Raw genomic sequence first — 19585 nt, 5'->3', positions numbered from 1 at the left:
GCCTGTACCTTAGAGGTCATCTACTCAATCAATCAGCAAGCATTTATTAAATGCCTACTCCATGCAAAATACTGTGGCAACTACTGGAGATACAACTCCTCCCAACTGAAAGATGGAGAAACTACCTGACAGACAAGGAGATAAGATGATTGTCCCCACTCCTTCAGCAAAGTCAGAACACTGGGGAAAGGCCCTAGTCACCCTGTCTTAGCTATGGCTCCAGTTAATATGTAAATCTGTGAACACATTTTGGAAAAAAACCACTAACAATTTAGAAGGTGAATACAAAGAGGGCCCCAAACCCAGCCTTCCCAGTTCTTCCTTACTTACCACAGATGGCAGCAAATGATTTTGATGTAAAAATAAATTACAACAGTTCCATATTTCTTCTAATTCTAGTAATATTGACACTGACTTACATTATTATAAGTACATAAATAGTTACCCGAATTCTAACTCGGGCAGACTCGACTCCAGCTGGCTGTCCTGCAATAGACACCTGTGAAAATCAGAAAACACACAGTTATGCTTCTTTTAAACACAATAAAAGAAACACAAGTTTCCCCTGGATTCTCAGTGATCCACATCTCCTCAGTGCCTGGGACAACTAACTCAGAGAAGTATGGACCCCAAAACTGGCCTTCATCCCAAGACTGGAGGATCCCTGCACAGCATTCTGTGCTGGAAATGACTTTAGTCTCTTTTGGAATTCAAACCCTTGCTGGCCACAAAAGGCAAGTCTAGTCTCAACCACACTCCAGTGGGCCAAATGAGCCATCCAAAGATTCTCTCAGGACATTGACGAGATGTTCACTTTCAGAGAACATTCACCTGGACTCGACTCAGATTTCACAGCAAGTAGCCTCCTTCTAGCAACATGTCTCTTTTCCTCTCAATTCATGCCTAAGATCATATACTCCCTTGTCTTCCCACCCCAGTCAGCCCCTCTCAAAGGAGGAAATAAATAGGAGAAGGCTTTCAAAGCTGTAATGTAAAAGCATTTACATAGTGCTTTAAAGTTCATAATGTATTATAATTCTCAAAACGATCTGGGAGGCAGGTCATGCAAGTATCACCATTCCCATGATGTAAATGGGGAAATGGAGGCTCAGAATTCAAATAACTTGCAGACCTATGGCACATAGCTGGTTAAGTTTCAAAAGCTGAATTTGAACCCAGGTCTGACCAATTCCACATCCAGCAAACCTCACATATCTCTTATTACCTCAATGTGAGGTATCATTGCTTGGTCATACTCCAAGAGGGAGGCAGAATGGGGCGATGGGCACAGGAAGTCAGGAAGACCTTAACTTCAATCCCATCTTCTGACACTTACTGACTATCCCACCTGGGCCAAGTCATTTTATTTCTCTGAGGCTTGGTCTCCTCATCGATAAAATGGTGATAATAATACTTGTACTATCACTTCCTTCGTGGCTCCAATGGAAGACTCCAATGAGATGACACATGGAGTGTGTTTGGGATACCTTAAAAAACTTTAGAATTTCTTTGAAGATAATGACAGGGAGGTTGAGAATGACACGGAAAATGGCTGCTATGATATCATTTTACATTCTCTATTGTTTTAACAGAGCACAGGTAAAAATGCCCTAAGGGTATACTTCAAAGTACCCAAGCATTTCTTATAGACTTAAGTCACTGAAACAAAGCTAACATTTTGCTTCAGAGGCCAGCGGTGGATTAGAGACAGCTCTCATCCTCACAAGGCTAGAGAACAGAGCCTGGAGGATTCCTCAAGGCGCTCTGCTCTAACCCTTTCCTAGAGCACCCACAGGACTGTCCAAACACAGCAGAAGGGACCAGATGACACATAGACTTCCAAGATTTTGGAACTCCATTGAGAGTCTGAACCACCTCTGTAAAATGCCTGACCTGACCAACAAATGTTTCCTGAACATTTCAATGTGTCCCTTGGCTATACTATGCATTTTCAACTTCATGTCCTTTCTTCCCCAGCCACAAGAAACAAAGAGCCAACACCCCCTCCCCAAAACCCCATAGGCCATTCCCAAGACCATCAGCTGCCATATCCTTCCTTTTCCATTGAACTAAATGTGCCTCTTTTTACCTCTCCATGGACATCAGATTTTATGGGTTTTACGTATTCTCATCTCTTGCCCTTCCTGAGCTCAAGAGACCAGTGTGACACCGCTGACGTTGGCCGCCCCACCAAGAATCCCAGGCAACATTGGGGGAAATTACCTGGTTGCTTTTTTCTGCTTGGTTGTTCCTATTGGAATCTGGAAAGTGGATGTGACATCCTGTTTCCTCCATCACCTTTTTAATATTGTTCCCACCTTTGCCAATTACATGAGAATGCTCTGTGTGTGAAACATCCATCTTCAGGGTGACTCGGTTGCTCTGTGTAGAAACAATAGTATTAACAAATTTGAATACATTTTAAAAAACACCAGAAAATTATAACTGCTTTGAAACTCTTCTTTTCCCAATGAAAAGATAAGCAACAAGGGACAGAGACCCAGTTCCTTGTTGGCTTTAGCATCTTAGCAAAAGTTACTAAAATACACACTTAATGTCCAAAAAAACCCTTTCCAAACCATTTTTCATTTTGCTATTTATTCCCTCTGGGGAGTGGGCTGGAGGTGGTGAGGGATGCTCATGCCATGATCTCTCTTCCAGATAATTTCTCTGAGAAAGCAGGATTTTAAATGAGGTCTGAGACAAACATGGAGAAATGACACATTTTCCCTTTAGCAGCTGTAGTGAGTGATTTCGTCCAAATAACTCAGGCCAGACAAAAATCCTGAATGAGCTGCTTGGAAGATGTGCCTGACGCTCTACAAGACTTGGTCAATGTTAGAAAACTGGAGCTAAAAATAGAACCCCCAAGTAGGAAACAAAGCAGGGGTCTGCTAAGGAGCTGACGAGGGCTGCCTGAACACTTCCAGATGGATCTATGTCACACTGGGAAAATGTATATACCACAGGACTCTCTGATGAGTTGGAAGGAAGCAGGGGGAGGAGAGAAAGAAAAGGAAGGACAGAAAAAAGCATCAATCGACATCTACTATGTGCCAAGCCCCATGCTAAGCCTTAAGGATACAAAGACCCAAGTGGAGCCACCCCTGCCATCAGGGAGCTTACATTCCATCAGAGGAGATAATACGCACATGTCAGTATATGCGGAATAAATACAAGGTAAGTTCTTTGGTTTTGCAGTAGTAGCTGCTGAGGGAGAAGAGCAGAGAAATCCTCAAGGTGAAAGTGATGCTTGAACTGGGTTTTGTAGGAATTACAAGGGATTCTGAGAGATGGGAGTGAGGAGGGACCACATTCTAGGCATAGGGCTGGCCTGGGCAAAGGAAGGGGGGATGAGAAGAGGGGTAATGGAAAGAAGATAAAGGAAGGGAAGGGAGAAAAGAGGGGAAGAGAGAGAAAAGGAAAAGAAGGAAGGGAGAGAAGGGAGGGAAAGAAAGAAGGAATGCAATGAAAGAGGGAGGAAAGGAAGCAAGGCAAGGAAGGCAGGAAAGGGAGGCATGCAAGACAGGGAAGGGAAGGAGGAAGATAAAGGTGAAAGGAGGGAGAGGAAGGAAAGGGAGGAGGAAGAGCAGAGGGAGGAAGGGCAAGAGAGGACAGGAAAGGAGCAAAAGACAAGAGGAGAAAGGGAAGGAAGGAGGAAGGAAAGTGAAAGGGAAATAAGAGAAAAGGAAGAAAAAAAGGGTAGAAGGGGAGGGGGAAGATGGCCTAGTAGAGAAGGGAGGGAGGAAAAGGCATGGAAGGAAGGAGGGAAACAGGAAGAAGAGTGAGAGAAAGGAGGAAAGAAAGCAATAAATGGGAAAGAAGGCAGAGAGAAGGGAAAGAGGCAGATAAGGGGAGCCCACACAGCGAATGCAACACTATAAACACCACATGGGTTTAAACAGTAATGAATGCTAAATTACTGACATCAAAACTTAAAATCGAAAACCTAAGAAAGAGAAAATGATGGAGTCTCATCTTAAGAGACTGTCAATCTATCCATTGTAGGTAATAAATGTTACAAAATGTAAGACAATACAGCCAGCTCATCTATCTTTGCTCACATGAGTATCAAAATATTTATTCTTGAATCACACAATCTTTCAGACTAAATAAAAAAGTTTTAAGAAAAAAAATCCACAGACTTTTTCATGAATTTCCTGACTGCGGAGGGTTTGAACCTGATCCCATTAAAATATTAACACAAATCATCTGGACCACTGGCACCACCTCTGAGCCCCTCAGCGCTGGAGCTCTCCCTCAATCACAGTCTCCCCTGTTCTCAGTCTTTCTAGACCCTTGCTCTTCCTAAATTTGCTCTTCTTCCTTAGGACGGCCTCCAGAACAGCACACCCCTTCTTGACCATTAGGCCCCTCTGGTTGCTCTTGGCCCCATGCCTAGTCTGGGTCCCAAGGCCAATCAGCATAGTGTGCTCATCACCGCTCTAGAATCTCTTACCCTCTTGAATGTATTATTTGTTTTTTATTATCAATGATTATTACTGATTTATTACTGATTTTCACCCCTTCCAGCCCACCTGAAAATTCCCATCGCATCAGTGCATCACATCTACATGCGTCAGTGGATCATCGACACATATCGCTGGACTATCTCCATGCATCACTGGACCATATCTACATGTATCACGTCCACGCATATCACTGGACCATATACATTCTATGTATATACTAAGAGCTTCAGGAGAACAAAAGGAAGTCCTCTTTCATTCTACTCAATATAAATTCACACCACCTAATGTCAGTAGGTCAACTCCTACTCACCAATCCTTTAACTCATCTCTCTCTCTCTTTTTTTGTTCCGGACCTGAAGTCCCATCAGTATGAGGATTTCCTACCATTGTCTTTGGAAGTTGTCTGGGGACCCTGAGAGGTTAAGTAGCAGATCCACGGCCACACAGCTAGGATGTGTCAGGGGCAGGACCTAAACCCATGCCTTCCTAACGTGAAGACTGGCTCTCACATCCACTACTCTGCTCAGCCTCTCTATTCCTTTCTCAATGATTCTCTTTGGCATTACTACCAGCAGCTGTTCCAAATCTTGCCCAATCCTTCTCATGCTACCAAGCCTCCTGTCACCCGACTGGATGACCCCATTTCCCACTCTGAGATCAAAGTCATCGGACATAAATTTCTGCAGATGAGTCTTCATAAGTCTTTCCTTCTATAATACACCCCAGACTTCTGTGTGATTGCCTATTCATTCCTTCTCACCACCTGTCTCCCAGTGGAAAAGACATCTCTCCTTTTCTAAGGCTAACCATGACCACCACCATGTGCACAATCCCATACACTTGGCCCCAATCCTACCCCATCAACCAGATGCCACTCCCTCTCCCACCTCTCTCCAATCTTCTCCTGACTCCAACATGTTGCCTCCTGGAAGGTCAAGTGGGAAAGGGGGATCAGTAGGAAATAAGGCTGGGGAGGGTTTTGTAACCAGACTGGAGAGGGCCTTAAATGCCAGGATGAGGAGACCAAGAGGGAGCCACTGACGGGGGGCAAGCTGATCAGATCAGTGCATCAGGAGGGGGATTTTGGAAGTTGGATGTGGGGTGGACTAGACAAAGCAAAACCTGGAGTCATGTAGGCCAGTTTGGAGGCTCACACTGGGACTACATAGGGGGACAGGTGAGGGGGTTGGGGAGGCAGAACTGACAGGACCTGGTAACTGACAAGACGTCCAGGGTGAGGGAAGGGTAAAGGTCTAAGGTGATGACTCTGAGGTCTTGAGTCCAGGTTATGAGGGAGATGGTGACCTCATTCAGTGGAGGCAGTTTAAGGGGTTTAGACATTCAAGTGGAACTATCCAGAAGACAGTCAGAGATGCAAAAACAGCCAAGAAGACAGATGGGGTGGGAGGCATGGGTCTATCACCAGTGTGACCCTGCGGAAATCACTTCACGTCCCTGGGCTTGTTTCCTCATCTGTACAATCCTGGGGTTGGCCTTTGAGGTCCCTTCCAGCTCTAGAGTCATGCTCTTCTATCAAAAAGTCATCCTCACAGAGGACACAGTAAATAAATAAGCTTCATTTCCCCCTGGCAGGGAGCCACGTGAGAGGCAGCAGCCTAGTGAATGCAGTACTGGACTCGGAGTCATAATGAACTGGGTTAAAATCCTGCCACTGTATGATCAGGTCCTTCACCTCTCTAACCCTCAGTCTGCTCACCTGTAAAATGGGACTATGAATACCAGAAGCACGCAGTTGTAGTATGCCTCGAAGGAGCTCGTGTTTAGAAAGTGCTTAGCACCCTTGGCCAGTGTCCCTGGAGGAGGCACAGCCTTTAAAGCACACAGTCCCTTTTCTCTGATCTGTCTTCCTCACCAAAGTTTCCCCCCAAAGGGAGATGGAGCCCTCCCAAAGAAGCCACCTTCTCCCCTGCAGTCATACCGACACACTGACTTACTTTGGTGTCCAAGACAGACATGATCTTTTCCTTGGCTTCCTTCACATTTTCCTTCTTTCCAGAGACCTTAATATGAGGATCTACAAGAAAAGGAAAAAGAAATGACACGTGAAAACCCCCCAACTCTTGGATTCTGATTGATGTCCATCGTTTCCACAGTCCCCACCCCCACCCCCAAATCCCCTCCTTGTACCAAAGGAAAACAACCAAAGAAAACGAATCTCCTGAGAGGAGAGAAATCTGTTTCATCGTCCATTCCCCTCGACCAAGATGGCGCTAATGAGAGCTCTGGCTCTAAACTGATCATTGACAATCAAACACAGGCATCTCAGATGTAAGCAAACCAGTCTTCACAAGGCTGTGATAAGCCACATCACATGAAACTGGAATGGGGCCAGCCCCCAAATAACCATCTTTTCTACCACTAGTTTCTCCCCATTCTGGGAAGTCACTGAATCATTTTACTTTCCTTTGGTTTCCACATAAAAGAGTCACATGAAATACACAAACACCATGAGACTATCAAGTCAAGCTGGATGTCAACAGGGTGTAACGTTCTTTGGCCAAAGGTCCGGGTGAGTTAGTGTTCAACACGCTGGCAATGGTAGAAAGCAAACATTCTAAGTCAGCGTCCTTACAAGCCTGGAAATGCTTTTAACCTTCATTTTGATGCTTCAAGAATCAGCATCTTGGTTGTTGAGGTTACTTCTAACACCGATGTAGACCCCACCCCATCCCTTTAGGACAGAGGTTCTTTGTGGTCTTTGTGTATATCATAGGGCTCTGTCACTCAGAGGCACTCTGCCCCCTCCTAGCTGTGCTTCTGACTCTCCTGACTTTGCCCCTATGTCTCTCCCACCATCTTACCCTAGTACTTCCCCCTGAGCCTGGAGCCTCCTGACTGAACATCTATCCACCAAGATGTCCTTACCCAGGAACATCCATCCTCCCCACAGCCTTGTCACTCTGGAACATCCTTCCACCATGCCAGGCCCCTTCTACCATTGGCCAGTTCCTCCCATGGTCTCCATTTTGGGAAGGGGCCTTTGTTCCCCTCCTGGCTCTGCTTTCCAGCTGTTGACACCACACCCCTCCTTGTGGGCACCTTTCCCTTCCCTGTCCCCCTTTTCATCTCCCTTTTGTGTATTGTCTTGTTGTCTTCCTCCGTTAAAATATAAACTCCTTGAGAGCAGGGACCACGTGTCTTTTTGTTTGTAATTGTACCCCAGTGCTTACCACATAGAAGTGCTGAATAAATGCCTGTTACCTTGCCTTGGTTGCCTGGGGAAGTCTACAGAACCCTTCTCAGAATCATGCTTTTAAATAACTGAAGGAATCAAATTTCAGGCAGAGATAAGTGAAAATAAGATGTAATTTTTTCTCCTCTAAATGCATGGACACCCTGAAATTTACCCCTATAGAACTCACTGCCCTAAGGGATGGTCTCTACAATTTAAAAGTATATCACCCTTCAGTCAACCTGGTATTGAACTGTGCTCTACTCTGGGCTAGGCTGTGCCTCAGAGGACAGATATTTAATCCAATAAAAGGCTTATACCAAAAGTCTCCACAACTCGGTTAGGCCTGCCCAACCTTTTGTTCCATTGGGCATTGCTCCCAAAGACCCCAGATTATCTCTGTGTCACGTGGCCAATGGTCTTGGTTGTGAAGGGGGACTGGTTTGAAGTTGGAGTTTGTGTGTGTGTGTGTGTGTGCGCGCGCGCGCGCGCGCGCGTGCGCGCGCGCACATGCGCTTTAATATCTTGCAATTGTCATTATCTGATTAACATCTAGGAAGAGTACAACACCCTTAACAGTAGGGGTTTGTGTGTGTGTGTGTGTACACATGCTTAAAGCTAAAGATGTATGATTTCACTGGGGGAGAGTGACTTTCAATGTGGGAACTCCCTCCTGTCTGACTTAGTAGATAAGTCTTAAGAGAGTAGTCTAAGGTACAAAGTGGTTGATTACTTGTTCAGGGTCAGACAGCTGGTAGTGATCAGAAGCAAGACTTAAACCTAGGTCTTCCTGACTTCTAAGTCCACCAGCCTGTGGCATGTTTTCTCTCATAAGCATAAGCAGAAACCCAGAGAGAAATGTATCCACACACATATGTGTATACAAGGATGACAGGATCATGGAGCTAGAAGGGCTGTCAGTGGCCATCTAGTCCAACACTTTCCCTGGAGGCAAGAAGCCTTCTCTAAACAACGAGCATGTCCACGTTCATCCAAAAAACGGCTCTTCCCCAGATCAAGGCCGACACAGTAAAGGTTGCCAAGGTGATATTCATAAGCTCCCAACCACTGCTCTTTTAAATCAATGGTTTCCAAATCTTCTAGTCAAACAGTCTGCCAGTGAACAAGCCTTACGAAGCCCTTCCTATGTGCTGGGCACTGTGATAAAGGGCTGGTGATACAAAGAAAGGCAAAAAGAGTCTCAGCTCTGGAGGGGCTCACATCCTTCACATCTGTCCACCCAAACCCAGGCCATGCTCTAAGCCAACAGCCCAGATGTGCAAGGAAAGGGAGACTGATCAAGAGATCAGCCTGGGAAGTATCCTGATCCCCTGCCACAAAGACACAGCTAGGCCATCTCCAGACCATGACATGCCCCCTGTTTGTCTTAAAGGTGAGGAGGCAGAAGTCAGAAATGGACCTACCCAGACCTACTGCCTACCCAGACAATAAGAAGCAGATCCGAGAGACCCTACCAAAGCAAAACGGTCACATGAGCAGAGCCCAGGTCCGGGTAGGTTCTTCAGCACCCTTCTCTCTTCACTTGCCCACCAACTTAACATTTATAAAGCGTCTTCTATATGCAAACAAATGAGTTAGGAGCCCATGAAGATACTAATATGAATAAAACATGTGCCCACATGGAATGGGGAGGGGCAGAGCAACAGGGAAAGAGAGGCAAAATTTTAATTATGACATTTTATGTAACTTCAGGGGTTTAATGAACTGCCTCAATGGCTCTTTCAAAGATGATCTGTCCTAAGAAACTGACAGATAGGTAAGAAGACAGACAGTCACAGAAAGAGGGAAGTGTGCATGCGTGTGCGTGTGTGTGTGTGTGTGTGTGTGTGTGTGTGTGTATAGATATACATACAGACATACATACCCACTCACAAACTCAAATAAACATATAAGGCAACATAAGAAACCTCATATGAACAATGGGCAGGTCTAGCAAAGGCTCTCACTCAAAGGCCCTCCTTGGGGACTGCAATTTCAGGGTGTTTTAGGGCAAAAAGAACTAGAATAGGAGTCAGTAGCTTGAAATTCTAGTCCAGGCCTTGTGAACGACTTTAGGCAAGTCATTATCTCAGTTTCTGCATCTTTAAAATGAGAATGAAGGACAGCTACATGGCACAGTGAATAGAGAGCCAAGTCTACAGTCAGAAAGACCCAAGTTCAAATCCAGCCTGAGACATGTATTAGCTGTGTGACCCTGGGCAAGTCACTTCACCCTGTTTGCCTCAGTTTCCTCATCTGTAAAATGAGCTGCAGAAGGAAATGGCAAACTACTCCAGTATCTCTGACAAGAAAACCCCAAATGGGGTCACGGAGAGTGAGACATGACTGAAACACCCAAACAACAAAATGAGAATGACACCATTCATTCAACAGATATTTATAAAGCAGCCCCTCTGTGCCAGGGGCTTTGCCTTCATGGAGCATACATTCTACCAGGATTGTGCCCTCTGTTCTAGGCACTTTTCAGAGACCCTGAGAAAATCAAAGGAGACAAAATATGCAAAGCAATCTGCAAAGCAGAAAGGACCCTGGCCTCCCAAGGTTCCCAAATGTCCACTCTGTGCACCCCAACTGTTTTCCTGCCTGATCCACACAACGCAAAGATCCGTGTCAGTCTCTACAACTCACGTCAGCTCCCACATGAATTGTCCACAAAGCACTGACAAAATGGATGGTTTGTTTGTCCTGCACTGCAAGTGTCCACTGAAACCCGGCATAAACATCTGAATTCCACTGGAGAGAGTCCCAAGCGGGCCTCACTCCGGCCTTCAACTCCGGTTAACATTCCAGGCAGCTGGCCCTGATGGGAAGCCTCCACTACAGTCCAGAAGACCTAACAACAGAAATGTCCTCCGGGGGTTGGGGTACGCTTAAGTCTCAGCTCCACATCTCCCTTCTCTAAGTGTAAGCATCCAGATGATACAAGAGCACATGTCCGGGGGGTTCTACAGGACAGAATCACTGGGCCTTCAGAACACAGCTTAAAGGCCACCTGCTACAGGAAGACTTTCTTGAGCCTGCCCACCTCCAGGGCTGTCCCCCTCAAAATTATGGAGTATTTTTAGAAATCTACTTTGTATTTCCATGCATTCGTACATGTTATCTCCAGAACAGAATGAGAACAGGGACGGTTTCATTTCTGCATTTGTATGTTGTATCCCCGGTGCTCACCACAGTGTTTGCTGGAAGACTGACTAGCTTAGAGCTGGAGGGGGCCTATAGGTCATTTAACACAAATTGTTCATTTCACAGATGGGGAAACTGAAGCCCTGAAAAAATACATACCTAGGTGGCTAGATGGCGCAGTGGATAGAGCCTGGAGTCAGAAAGACCTGAGTTCAAATCTACCTTCAATCACCTACTAGCTGTGTGACCTTGGGCAAGTCACTTAACCTCTGCCTCAGTTTCTTCTACTGTAGAGTGGAGATAGTAACACCGCCCACCTCCCAGGGTTGTTGTGAGAATCAACTGAGATAAAATTTATAAAACACTTAGCATGGGAGCTAGCACCTAGTGTAACTGAACAACAGTTCAGTCATTTTTGGTCATGTCTAACTCTTCTTGGCAGAGATACTGGAGTGGTCTGCCATCTCCTTCTCCAGCACATTTAAGAGAGGAGGAAACTGAGGCAAACAGGGTGAAGTGACTTGCCCAGGGTCACCCAGCTAGGAAGTGTCTGAGTCCAGATGTGAGTCTTCCTGACTCCAGTCCCAGCACTCTATTCACTGCACCTCCTAGTGCTAATTTATTAATACCATTTTTATTATAATATCACCTTCTGCCTCAGTTTCCTCATCTGTAAAATGGGGATGATAATAGCCCCTACCTCACAGAGTTGTAAGACAGTCAGCAGCAACGACAAGCATTTATACAGCATTTTAAAGTTGGCAAAGTGAGCAGCACAGAGTAGGCGCCACATAATGTTCATTCCTTTCCCTTCCCTTCCCAAAGGCCTCCTCTAGCTCGGAGAATGGAGCAAACCTCGACCCTCCACATAAATGTCAGCTGTTGACATACCCAAGGGAACACAGGTGATAAGGTGGAACCCAAGTAGCCAAGGCTTGCCTCCCTGGGCTCGTGGGGCAGCTGGACGGCGCAGAGCAAAAAGCAGGCAGGTCTCAGCTGAAATTCTGCCCCAAGCACTTGATTAGATTTGCCATCCTAGGCACTGCCACCTGCCTCAAATGGGACGACTTCTAGCAATTTCATAGGGTTGTTGGGGGAATCCAGCAGCAGATTATTCAGGAAGCACTAAATGTTGGCTATTACTATCACTGTCATCATTTCCACTGTATCGCACTGTCTCCACAGTAAACCCGAGTTATTCAGTAGCTGTTCATCATCAGATCCTGAAAACTTGCAAACCAAATTCCAACTTTGATGACATGGACCAGACTCCCACAGGACAAGAGCTGCGCAGACCACGTCATCTGTTCTGCCACAAGGGAGAGAACAAGAGACTCCTGATGAGACCGTGGGAGCCTAAATTTGAGATGAAAGGGACCTCAGAGTTCACTGATCTCAACCCCTCATTTTACAGACTAGGAAACTGAGGCTAGAAGTTAAGTGACTTGCCCAAGGTCACACAGTCATTGACAGAGCTGGATCAGATCATAGCAAACCTTAAAAATGCCCCCCAATAGACCACCACCAGACTGTTGTCCAGTAAAACAATGGACTTGGGGTCAGAGGATCTCCTTCCAAAATCTGGCCCCTTGGGCAAGTCTCTTCACCATGAGCCTCAAGATCGTCATCTGTAAAATGAGGATATTTTACTAGATTACCACCTCTAAGGTCCTTATGCCTTAGCTATATATCCCAAATTCTAAATCTACGAATGTAAAAAATACAAATTATGCCCTAGCCCTCTGTAAAAGGGAAAAGACTGAATCAGATTCCCAGAGCATAAAACAAAAAGTCCAGTGGGGAATTGGGGCCCAATTCAAGAGTGATTTCTATCAAAGGAGAATATCGCCATCTAGTGACCAAAAGGATAAATGGTCACTAACACTGGAAGATCCACGCCCAGACCTCAAAGGTCCACGCCTCCGACTCTTCAACACCCAAATACCACAGCCACTGGCCTCCAGTTTCTAGATCAGGGTCACCCGACACATCACACCCATCCATTTGTCTGAGGTTCACCAATAGCACCAATTCCCACGGTTAAAGATAAACAAACGGCCACAGCACTTTAGAAAGAAAAGACCCTTTCCTTCTCTCTTGCTTCAAAGGTAAAAGTGGGGGTGGGGAGTGGGGAATTTACTTTCCTAAATTGCCTGTACTTGCCCTAAACCCTGAAAAAAAAGGTCCTCTGCTTTCACTGTAAGCATGATCCATCAGAAATTCAATCCATCCCATCCCAACCAGTGAGCTGAATTGGGCCACAATAACTTTGAAAAAGATCTGATGAGTAAAAGCAGACAGATCCCAGCTTAGCAGTTCTAATGAATATGGAGAGAAGGGAAAGGTGGCCCTCTGAACTCTACTGGAGGGGAGTAAGACAAGCAGGAAAAGACTTCATCTCAGAAGTATGGAATATGAGGAACACACATGGAGAGAAGTGTCATGCTAGGATCTTACGTAACCAACCCAGAAACATCTTATGTAATCTTATATGTCAACATGCCCTTTTGTTCCCCTTATCTTGGACCAGACATTGCATTGTTTGGACAAATTAATCATCACTTTATGAATTTTTATTGTGTGGTGATGGAGGAACACAGAGTGCATGAGAGACAGATTGGCAAAGTGAGAGCAGGCTCCAGAGTCTGGAAAACCTGAGGTCAAAACTGGCCATTAACATGACCATGTCGTGTCCACCAGGAGACTCTCAAAGACTCTAAGTCTGTGGAGCAGGTGCTGACTCTTGATAAAGGGGCTGGGATAAACCATTTCACCACTGAATCACAGGTTTCTCATGTAAAAGCTGTCCTGTAGTGAACCACCAAAAGGAAAGAGAATCCCAGCATTGGACCTTCCAGCCCAGAGGCTCATCCCACCAGACCTTGTTCATACAACCAATATGAAAACTCCCATGGGAGTATATATGTGTGAGTCTATGTGTGAGTGTGTGTCTAAGTGTCTACATGTGACTGAGAATTTGTGCATGTCTGAATGTGCAGGTATATCTGTGTGTATGTGTGTCTATATGTGCATGCTTGTGTCTGAGTATATGTGTGTCTAAATGTATGTGTGTATGCGTGTCTGAGTATGTCTCTGTGTGTGTGTATAAGTATGTGCATGTTTGCGTGTCTGGGTGTGTATCTATGTTTGTGTGCATGTGTCTGAGTGTATATCAATGTATGTGTGCAAGTGTATGTCTGAGCATTTGTCTGTGTGTGTATAAGTGTGTGCAAGTTTGCATGTCTGAGTATGTTCTCTATGTGCATGTGTCTGAGTGTGTATCTATGTTTGTGTGTGTGCGTGTGTATATGTCTGAGTGTGTGTCTGGGTGTGCGTATATCTTGGGGAAGGAAGCATGCATGCTGGCAGGAAACTGGGAAGTCTTTTCTCTTGCTTATTGGATCTTACGGTTAAACTTTCCCGTTTGATAGAGATAGTTGGACAAACTTGGATTTCAGATAACACATGTTCATCAAAAGCAAAGATCCATATTTTGGGGCTTCAGGTTGGTTTAGACAATGTAGAAAAGTAGTGAGCACATGCACACGCACACACGTACACATACACCATATTTGTATCTGTATGAGCAAGATCTGGCAGGCTACACCTGAGGCTGAAAGTTCAGACTCCTGGCCTCTGCTCCCTTTTGAATACTAATTATGGGAAAATCTTTCTGTGCTTCACTCCCTAATTATGTTGACAGAGAGCTTATAGGAATTGGATTTTCAGTGAGAGGTGCCCAATTCCATTGCATGGGACCCTCCACAGCCAAGTCAAACAAATCTGATCCCTCATCCAGGGCACAGCCCTTCAAGGATGAAGACAGAGCCCATCCCTCCTGAATCTTCTTCTTCAGGCCAAACGTTCCCAAGGCTTTCCACTGCTCTCCTATGGCACGAACTCAAGCACCTTTTAAGGCAAGAGGGCTGGTTTCTGACCAAATGGATTTATTTACTCCCCATCCCTTTCTGCATCAGTGGAGGGAACTGGCAAATTGATGAGATCTCAGATCCAATTAGAGAACACAGTGAACAGAGGACTGATGGTTTCGAGGATGGATGCTTCCCTCAGCGTGATCATTCCCCATCGATGCAGACTGTAAAGCCTCCGTGACATAACAAATGATATTCAGGAGCTGCTGTGGCCAAGAACTGGACCTCCCCGTGGCCAGCCTGGTGATGAGTCTCTCCAAATGCACCGAGGCCAGAGCCCTTCACCAGGCCAATGCTCTGTCTCTTCAGCCTGTTGGAACAGGCTGTGCTGGCTCAGTCTTTAAGAACCTAGGCTAGAAGGAGGCACCAAATGGAGGTTTTGATGGATTACAAGTGAAAACCCAATTTACACATCTATATATGGAGCAGTGGACAGAGGGCTGGACTCGGAATCAGAAAGACCTCAGTTCAAACACTGCCTCAGGTATTTCCTGCGTGACCCTGGACAAGTCACTTAACCTCTGTTTCCTCAATTTCTTCATCACAGAAACAGGCATCGTATTAGCATCCACCTCCCAGGGTTAGAGAATCCATCTGTAAAGCGCTTTGCAAACCCTAAATAGCCATGCAAATGCTAGTTGTCATCAGTATTGTTATTATATTTATCATCATCACCACCATTATTACAATTCCATGGTGCCTTTCTTTTTGACAGGAGAGGATAGTGAAGAAACCTCCTCTGCCAAGGCAGGTCAACGCCTGCACTAAAAGGTAGCATCTTCTGGGGTCACCAAAGGTTAAGTGACTTGGCCGGGGTCACATGGCAGGTATGTGTCAGGGACAGGATCTTTCTAAATCCAGGGCCAGCCCTCTAAACGTGATACCAAGACGCCTCTGTCAGGAGGAAACACATTTTCCCCAAATTGCTTCCAGTGCTCCAAACCTTTCCTCAGCTCCTCCCAGAATGCCACATTTTAGGAAGGACACTGATTGGCTCATACAGAGCAATGTTAAGTGAAAGGCCTTGACTCTTAGCTAGAAGAGGGTGTGGCTGAAGGAGCTGGGAGACGGTCATTGTCATTGTCACCCTCATCATCATTGTAGCTGCATTTATGGAGAGTTTTAATTTTGGCAGAGCATTTTACCAATATTATACCCTCTTGTCCTCTCAAAAAACCCATCTTATGGAGGTGAGATTAGAGTCGGTCTACTTGGCCCTAGAGGGCTAAACTAGGAGCAATGGAAGGAAATCACAAAGAGACAGACAAAGTCATGCAGTCGGGGTTGGTCTTCCCAACAATGAGACCTGTCCAAAAGGGGAATGGGCCACCTCCGAGGCTGGGTGGGGAGGGGTGTCTCCCTCTCTGGACATCTCCAAGCAGAGGCTGGATTGGCCATTTGTCAGGTGCTCTGTAGAGGGGACTCTTTGAGCCACGGGAGGCACCAGATGGCTTCTGAGGTGCCTTCCGACTCTGAGATTCTGCGACACAGAATGGTCTTCAGTGACTTTCCCTGTGACCATTGCTTTCAACTCTTCAATAGTGAGTGTTTCCAAAGGCATCCCAAAGCCATGGAGGACAATGGCAGCATCCCTGTAACAAGCTACATATTCCCTCCCCCAGGGAGTCTTTTGAAGAATGATGCTCATTTGGAGGTTTAAACTCTGACTCGTTGACAGATACATGAGCCCCCTGAGATCACTGAGGTAGGTAAATGGTATCATGGACAGAGCACTAGCCCTGGAGTCAGAAAGACTGGAATTCCAATCTGGCCTCAGACACTTACTAGCTGGGTGACCCTGAGCAAGTCACTTAATCTGTTTGCCTCAGTTTCCTCAACTTTAAAATGGGGATGGATAATAGCACCCACCTCCCATGGTCGTTGCGAGTATTATTTGTAAAGTGCTTAGGCCTGCATGTAAAGCTGGCATTTAAATGAATACTTCTTCCTTCTCCTTTCTCTTCACCGATGTGGCTATTTCCTCCAGTAGGCAGATCACAACTCACCCATATTTTCCCATCCTCTGTGACTTTCATTCACGTCTGCCCATAAATCCTAGCTAAAGTATGTCCAGACAACCTTGGTCAACCATCTGTCTCACTACTTTAGAGCTGCTTTGACTCCAAGCCTAAGGTTCTCTCCACTCTCCCCACCACTGCCCCTTCTGTGGCACTCAGCACACCATAGGTGCTCAGGGTATATTCGTCTAGTGAATGAAATAACAAGACTCAAACCAGACAAAAGGGTGGCATGAACGACTCTGCATGCAGTAGCCTGTGACAAGGGGCAAATCCCCCTCCTACCATGATCTTATATAATGGAGGGGAAGGAAAGAAAACCAAGCGGGGGGCCTGCCCACTCTTCAGAAAGCAATCAAGAAACAGTGTCATAATTTAAAAGGACATCTTATTGTCTGTGTACCTTTAGAAAAGCAACAGAAAAAAAAATCTGTGGTTTTTAAACGAACTCTTTTAACAGGAGGTTCTAATGAGATCCATCTGGCTGCCTGTAAGACCCTAAAACAACTACACACCCCCCTGTAAGTCTATTTCTCATGTGTCCTTACCTTCTAATGAACTAGACCCTCTAGTAACTAGGTGGGCACCTAAAAGGATGTAACTTCCTAGTGGATGATGGTAATTGATGATGATGGTGATGATGATGATGTTGATGACGATAACATCTAGCACCGTGCCTGGCACAGGGAGTAGGTGTTTAATAAATGCTTGTTAAGTGATACTCCCTAAACAACATTTATCAAGTGCCTACTGTATACAAAGCACTACTAGGTTCTTCCTCCAAGCCATTCTCTTGCACCACTGTCTCCTAGTGCTCAGCCCACTTGTAGGATGCCCTGGGTGCTGTCACCAACAGCAGCTGCCCTTTTCCAGGCCCACAGTCCACCTCCGCCGTTCTCCTTGATTTTTCAAATCTCACCACCAGTGGCTTCTTCCCAGGCCATTACATCCACCAGTACTTCTAAGACCCTGGCTTCTGGTTCATCTGTACCTTGTGATGGGACCACATCAAGTGATGGACAGTGCTGTACTTTCTCAGTCCTGCCCTCAGATTCCAAACCAATGCCCTTACCATTAAACCATGACGGCCTTCTGTGCACACCGGCCTCATGACGAGGGCATCTTGCTCCAATTGGTATCACGTTGGGGGCCTGATCAGAATTAGCTTTGGTTGTAGGACCAGAAGATTCTAGCTACAGATGCAGAAGGGACCTCAGGAACCATCAAATCTAATCCTCTCATTCTATAGAGGTGAAGGGGCTTCAAGAAGAGAGCATTCAGAGCCAGCTCCAAGGCCATCCAATCCACCCACTGTCCCCTTATTTTGCAGATAAGGGATCTGCAGCCCAGGGAGGATAAGAGATAAAGATAAGTAACGAGCTGAAGTTACCCAGGCTGTAAGCATCGGAGAAGGGATTTGATCCCAGGACTTTTGATGTCCGAGCCAGGTCTCTTTCCACTGCATCATGCTGCTGTCTGTGGCTCAGATCATTGTACCTTTAAGTGGGAGACTCAACAGTCATCATCATGAAAGAACATTCCTCCCAAAGTCTTCCTGGCTACAGCCCATGGTGGATTAGGACCCAAATGGGATTCCCCCTCCAAGAAAATCAGCTTCTCTTTGTCAAGAGCTTCACACAAGTCAGATACCTCCCCATTTCAACATGTGAAGGGGAGAGGGGGTGGAAAAGGCTATACAATTACTGAGAGACGGAAGGTTGGAGAGCTCATTAAGCCAGTCTGGAAATAATTCCCAAAGAATGAAAAAAGAGACAACCAAAAGCAAATGCACGGTCAATTTCTTTTGTCGCCAGTAATATGGATTCCAGACTTTTTCAGGGAAAGCTGCTTCCCAGCAAGGTTTCCAAGAGAAGCCAGTTAAGTTCCCATTCTAAAATGGACCAGAGTCAGAAGAGAGAAGAAAGGATTTGGGAAGGGGATTGGAGCAGCCAAGGGTTTGCTGTCTTCTTCAACCCTGGGGCTAATCTCCATTTCCAGTAAGACACTGGCAAACACCCTGCCTAAAAAAACACAAGCATTTTCTTCCTTTGCTGATAGCCCCTCAAACACTGGCCAGTTGGCCAATGCCTGTCCAGACGCAAAAATAAGCCTTATTTACTTTACTTTAAAAAAATGAAAGAAAAATCCCTTTGCTGGTCCACCAGAAACCAAGAGAGGACCTTGAGGGGAAGGAAGCCAGAAGGACACATGGGCCTGGAATTGAGAAGCTGACTTTGTCTACAAGCAATGTTTCCACAAATTACTACAACCCACCCAGATATGGGTGGATTTCATGATGATATTCCCACCACCTTCTTTCTACTGAAGCAGAACACTTCAAACCAAAGACTTGGCACCCACTCCATAAGACACAGCTGGCTCATTCTACCCATCTTGTAATGATGAAAAGTTTAGGACAGGTGGATGGAGAAGGCGGCCACCTGAAAACAAAACACCAGGGGCTCCAGGCCCCACCCCAACTCTGACACCTGTTAGCTAGGTGACTTTGGGAAGTCTCTCAGAGCTTCAGGTGCCTCATTTGTAAAATGGGGGTAACAATCATAAAGGGTGGTACAGTGGAATGAGTGCTGCATTTGGATTTAGGGGACCTGGGTTCAAATCCTTGTTCAACCACCTTTCTGGGCATCAGTTTCCTCATCTGTTAAGTGGAGATCATAATACAACACAGTGTAGCGGAACAAAAGCTACCAGGTTTAGAACTGGAGGAAGTAGGTTCGAATCCCTGGTCTGTCACTTATTGTGTGACTTTGGCCATGTCACTTCTTCTATGATTTTAGTTTCCTCAACTGTAAAATAGAGATA

The 19585-nt window shown here is 45.7% G+C and overlaps 1 protein-coding gene across 1 annotated transcript in view; it reads right to left on the bottom strand.

Annotated features, from left to right (window-relative positions):
* Window positions 1-19585, bottom strand: part of BICC1 (BicC family RNA binding protein 1) — a 279063-nt gene that overhangs the window by 55381 nt on the left and 204097 nt on the right. The window contains exons 4-6 of the mRNA XM_036769596.1: window positions 6428-6507; window positions 2224-2382; window positions 446-499 (exon numbers count right to left, since the gene is read on the bottom strand). Of these exons, the coding sequence (XP_036625491.1) occupies window positions 446-499; window positions 2224-2382; window positions 6428-6507 (293 nt within the window). The remainder of the gene's footprint in view (window positions 1-445; window positions 500-2223; window positions 2383-6427; window positions 6508-19585) is intronic.

The sequence above is a fragment of the Trichosurus vulpecula genome, chromosome 8, assembly GCF_011100635.1.
Source record: "Trichosurus vulpecula isolate mTriVul1 chromosome 8, mTriVul1.pri, whole genome shotgun sequence".
NCBI classification, from domain to species: Eukaryota; Metazoa; Chordata; class Mammalia; order Diprotodontia; family Phalangeridae; genus Trichosurus; species Trichosurus vulpecula.
Note: the sequence above shows the minus strand (reverse complement) of the source record. Positions and strands in the feature narration are given on the sequence as shown.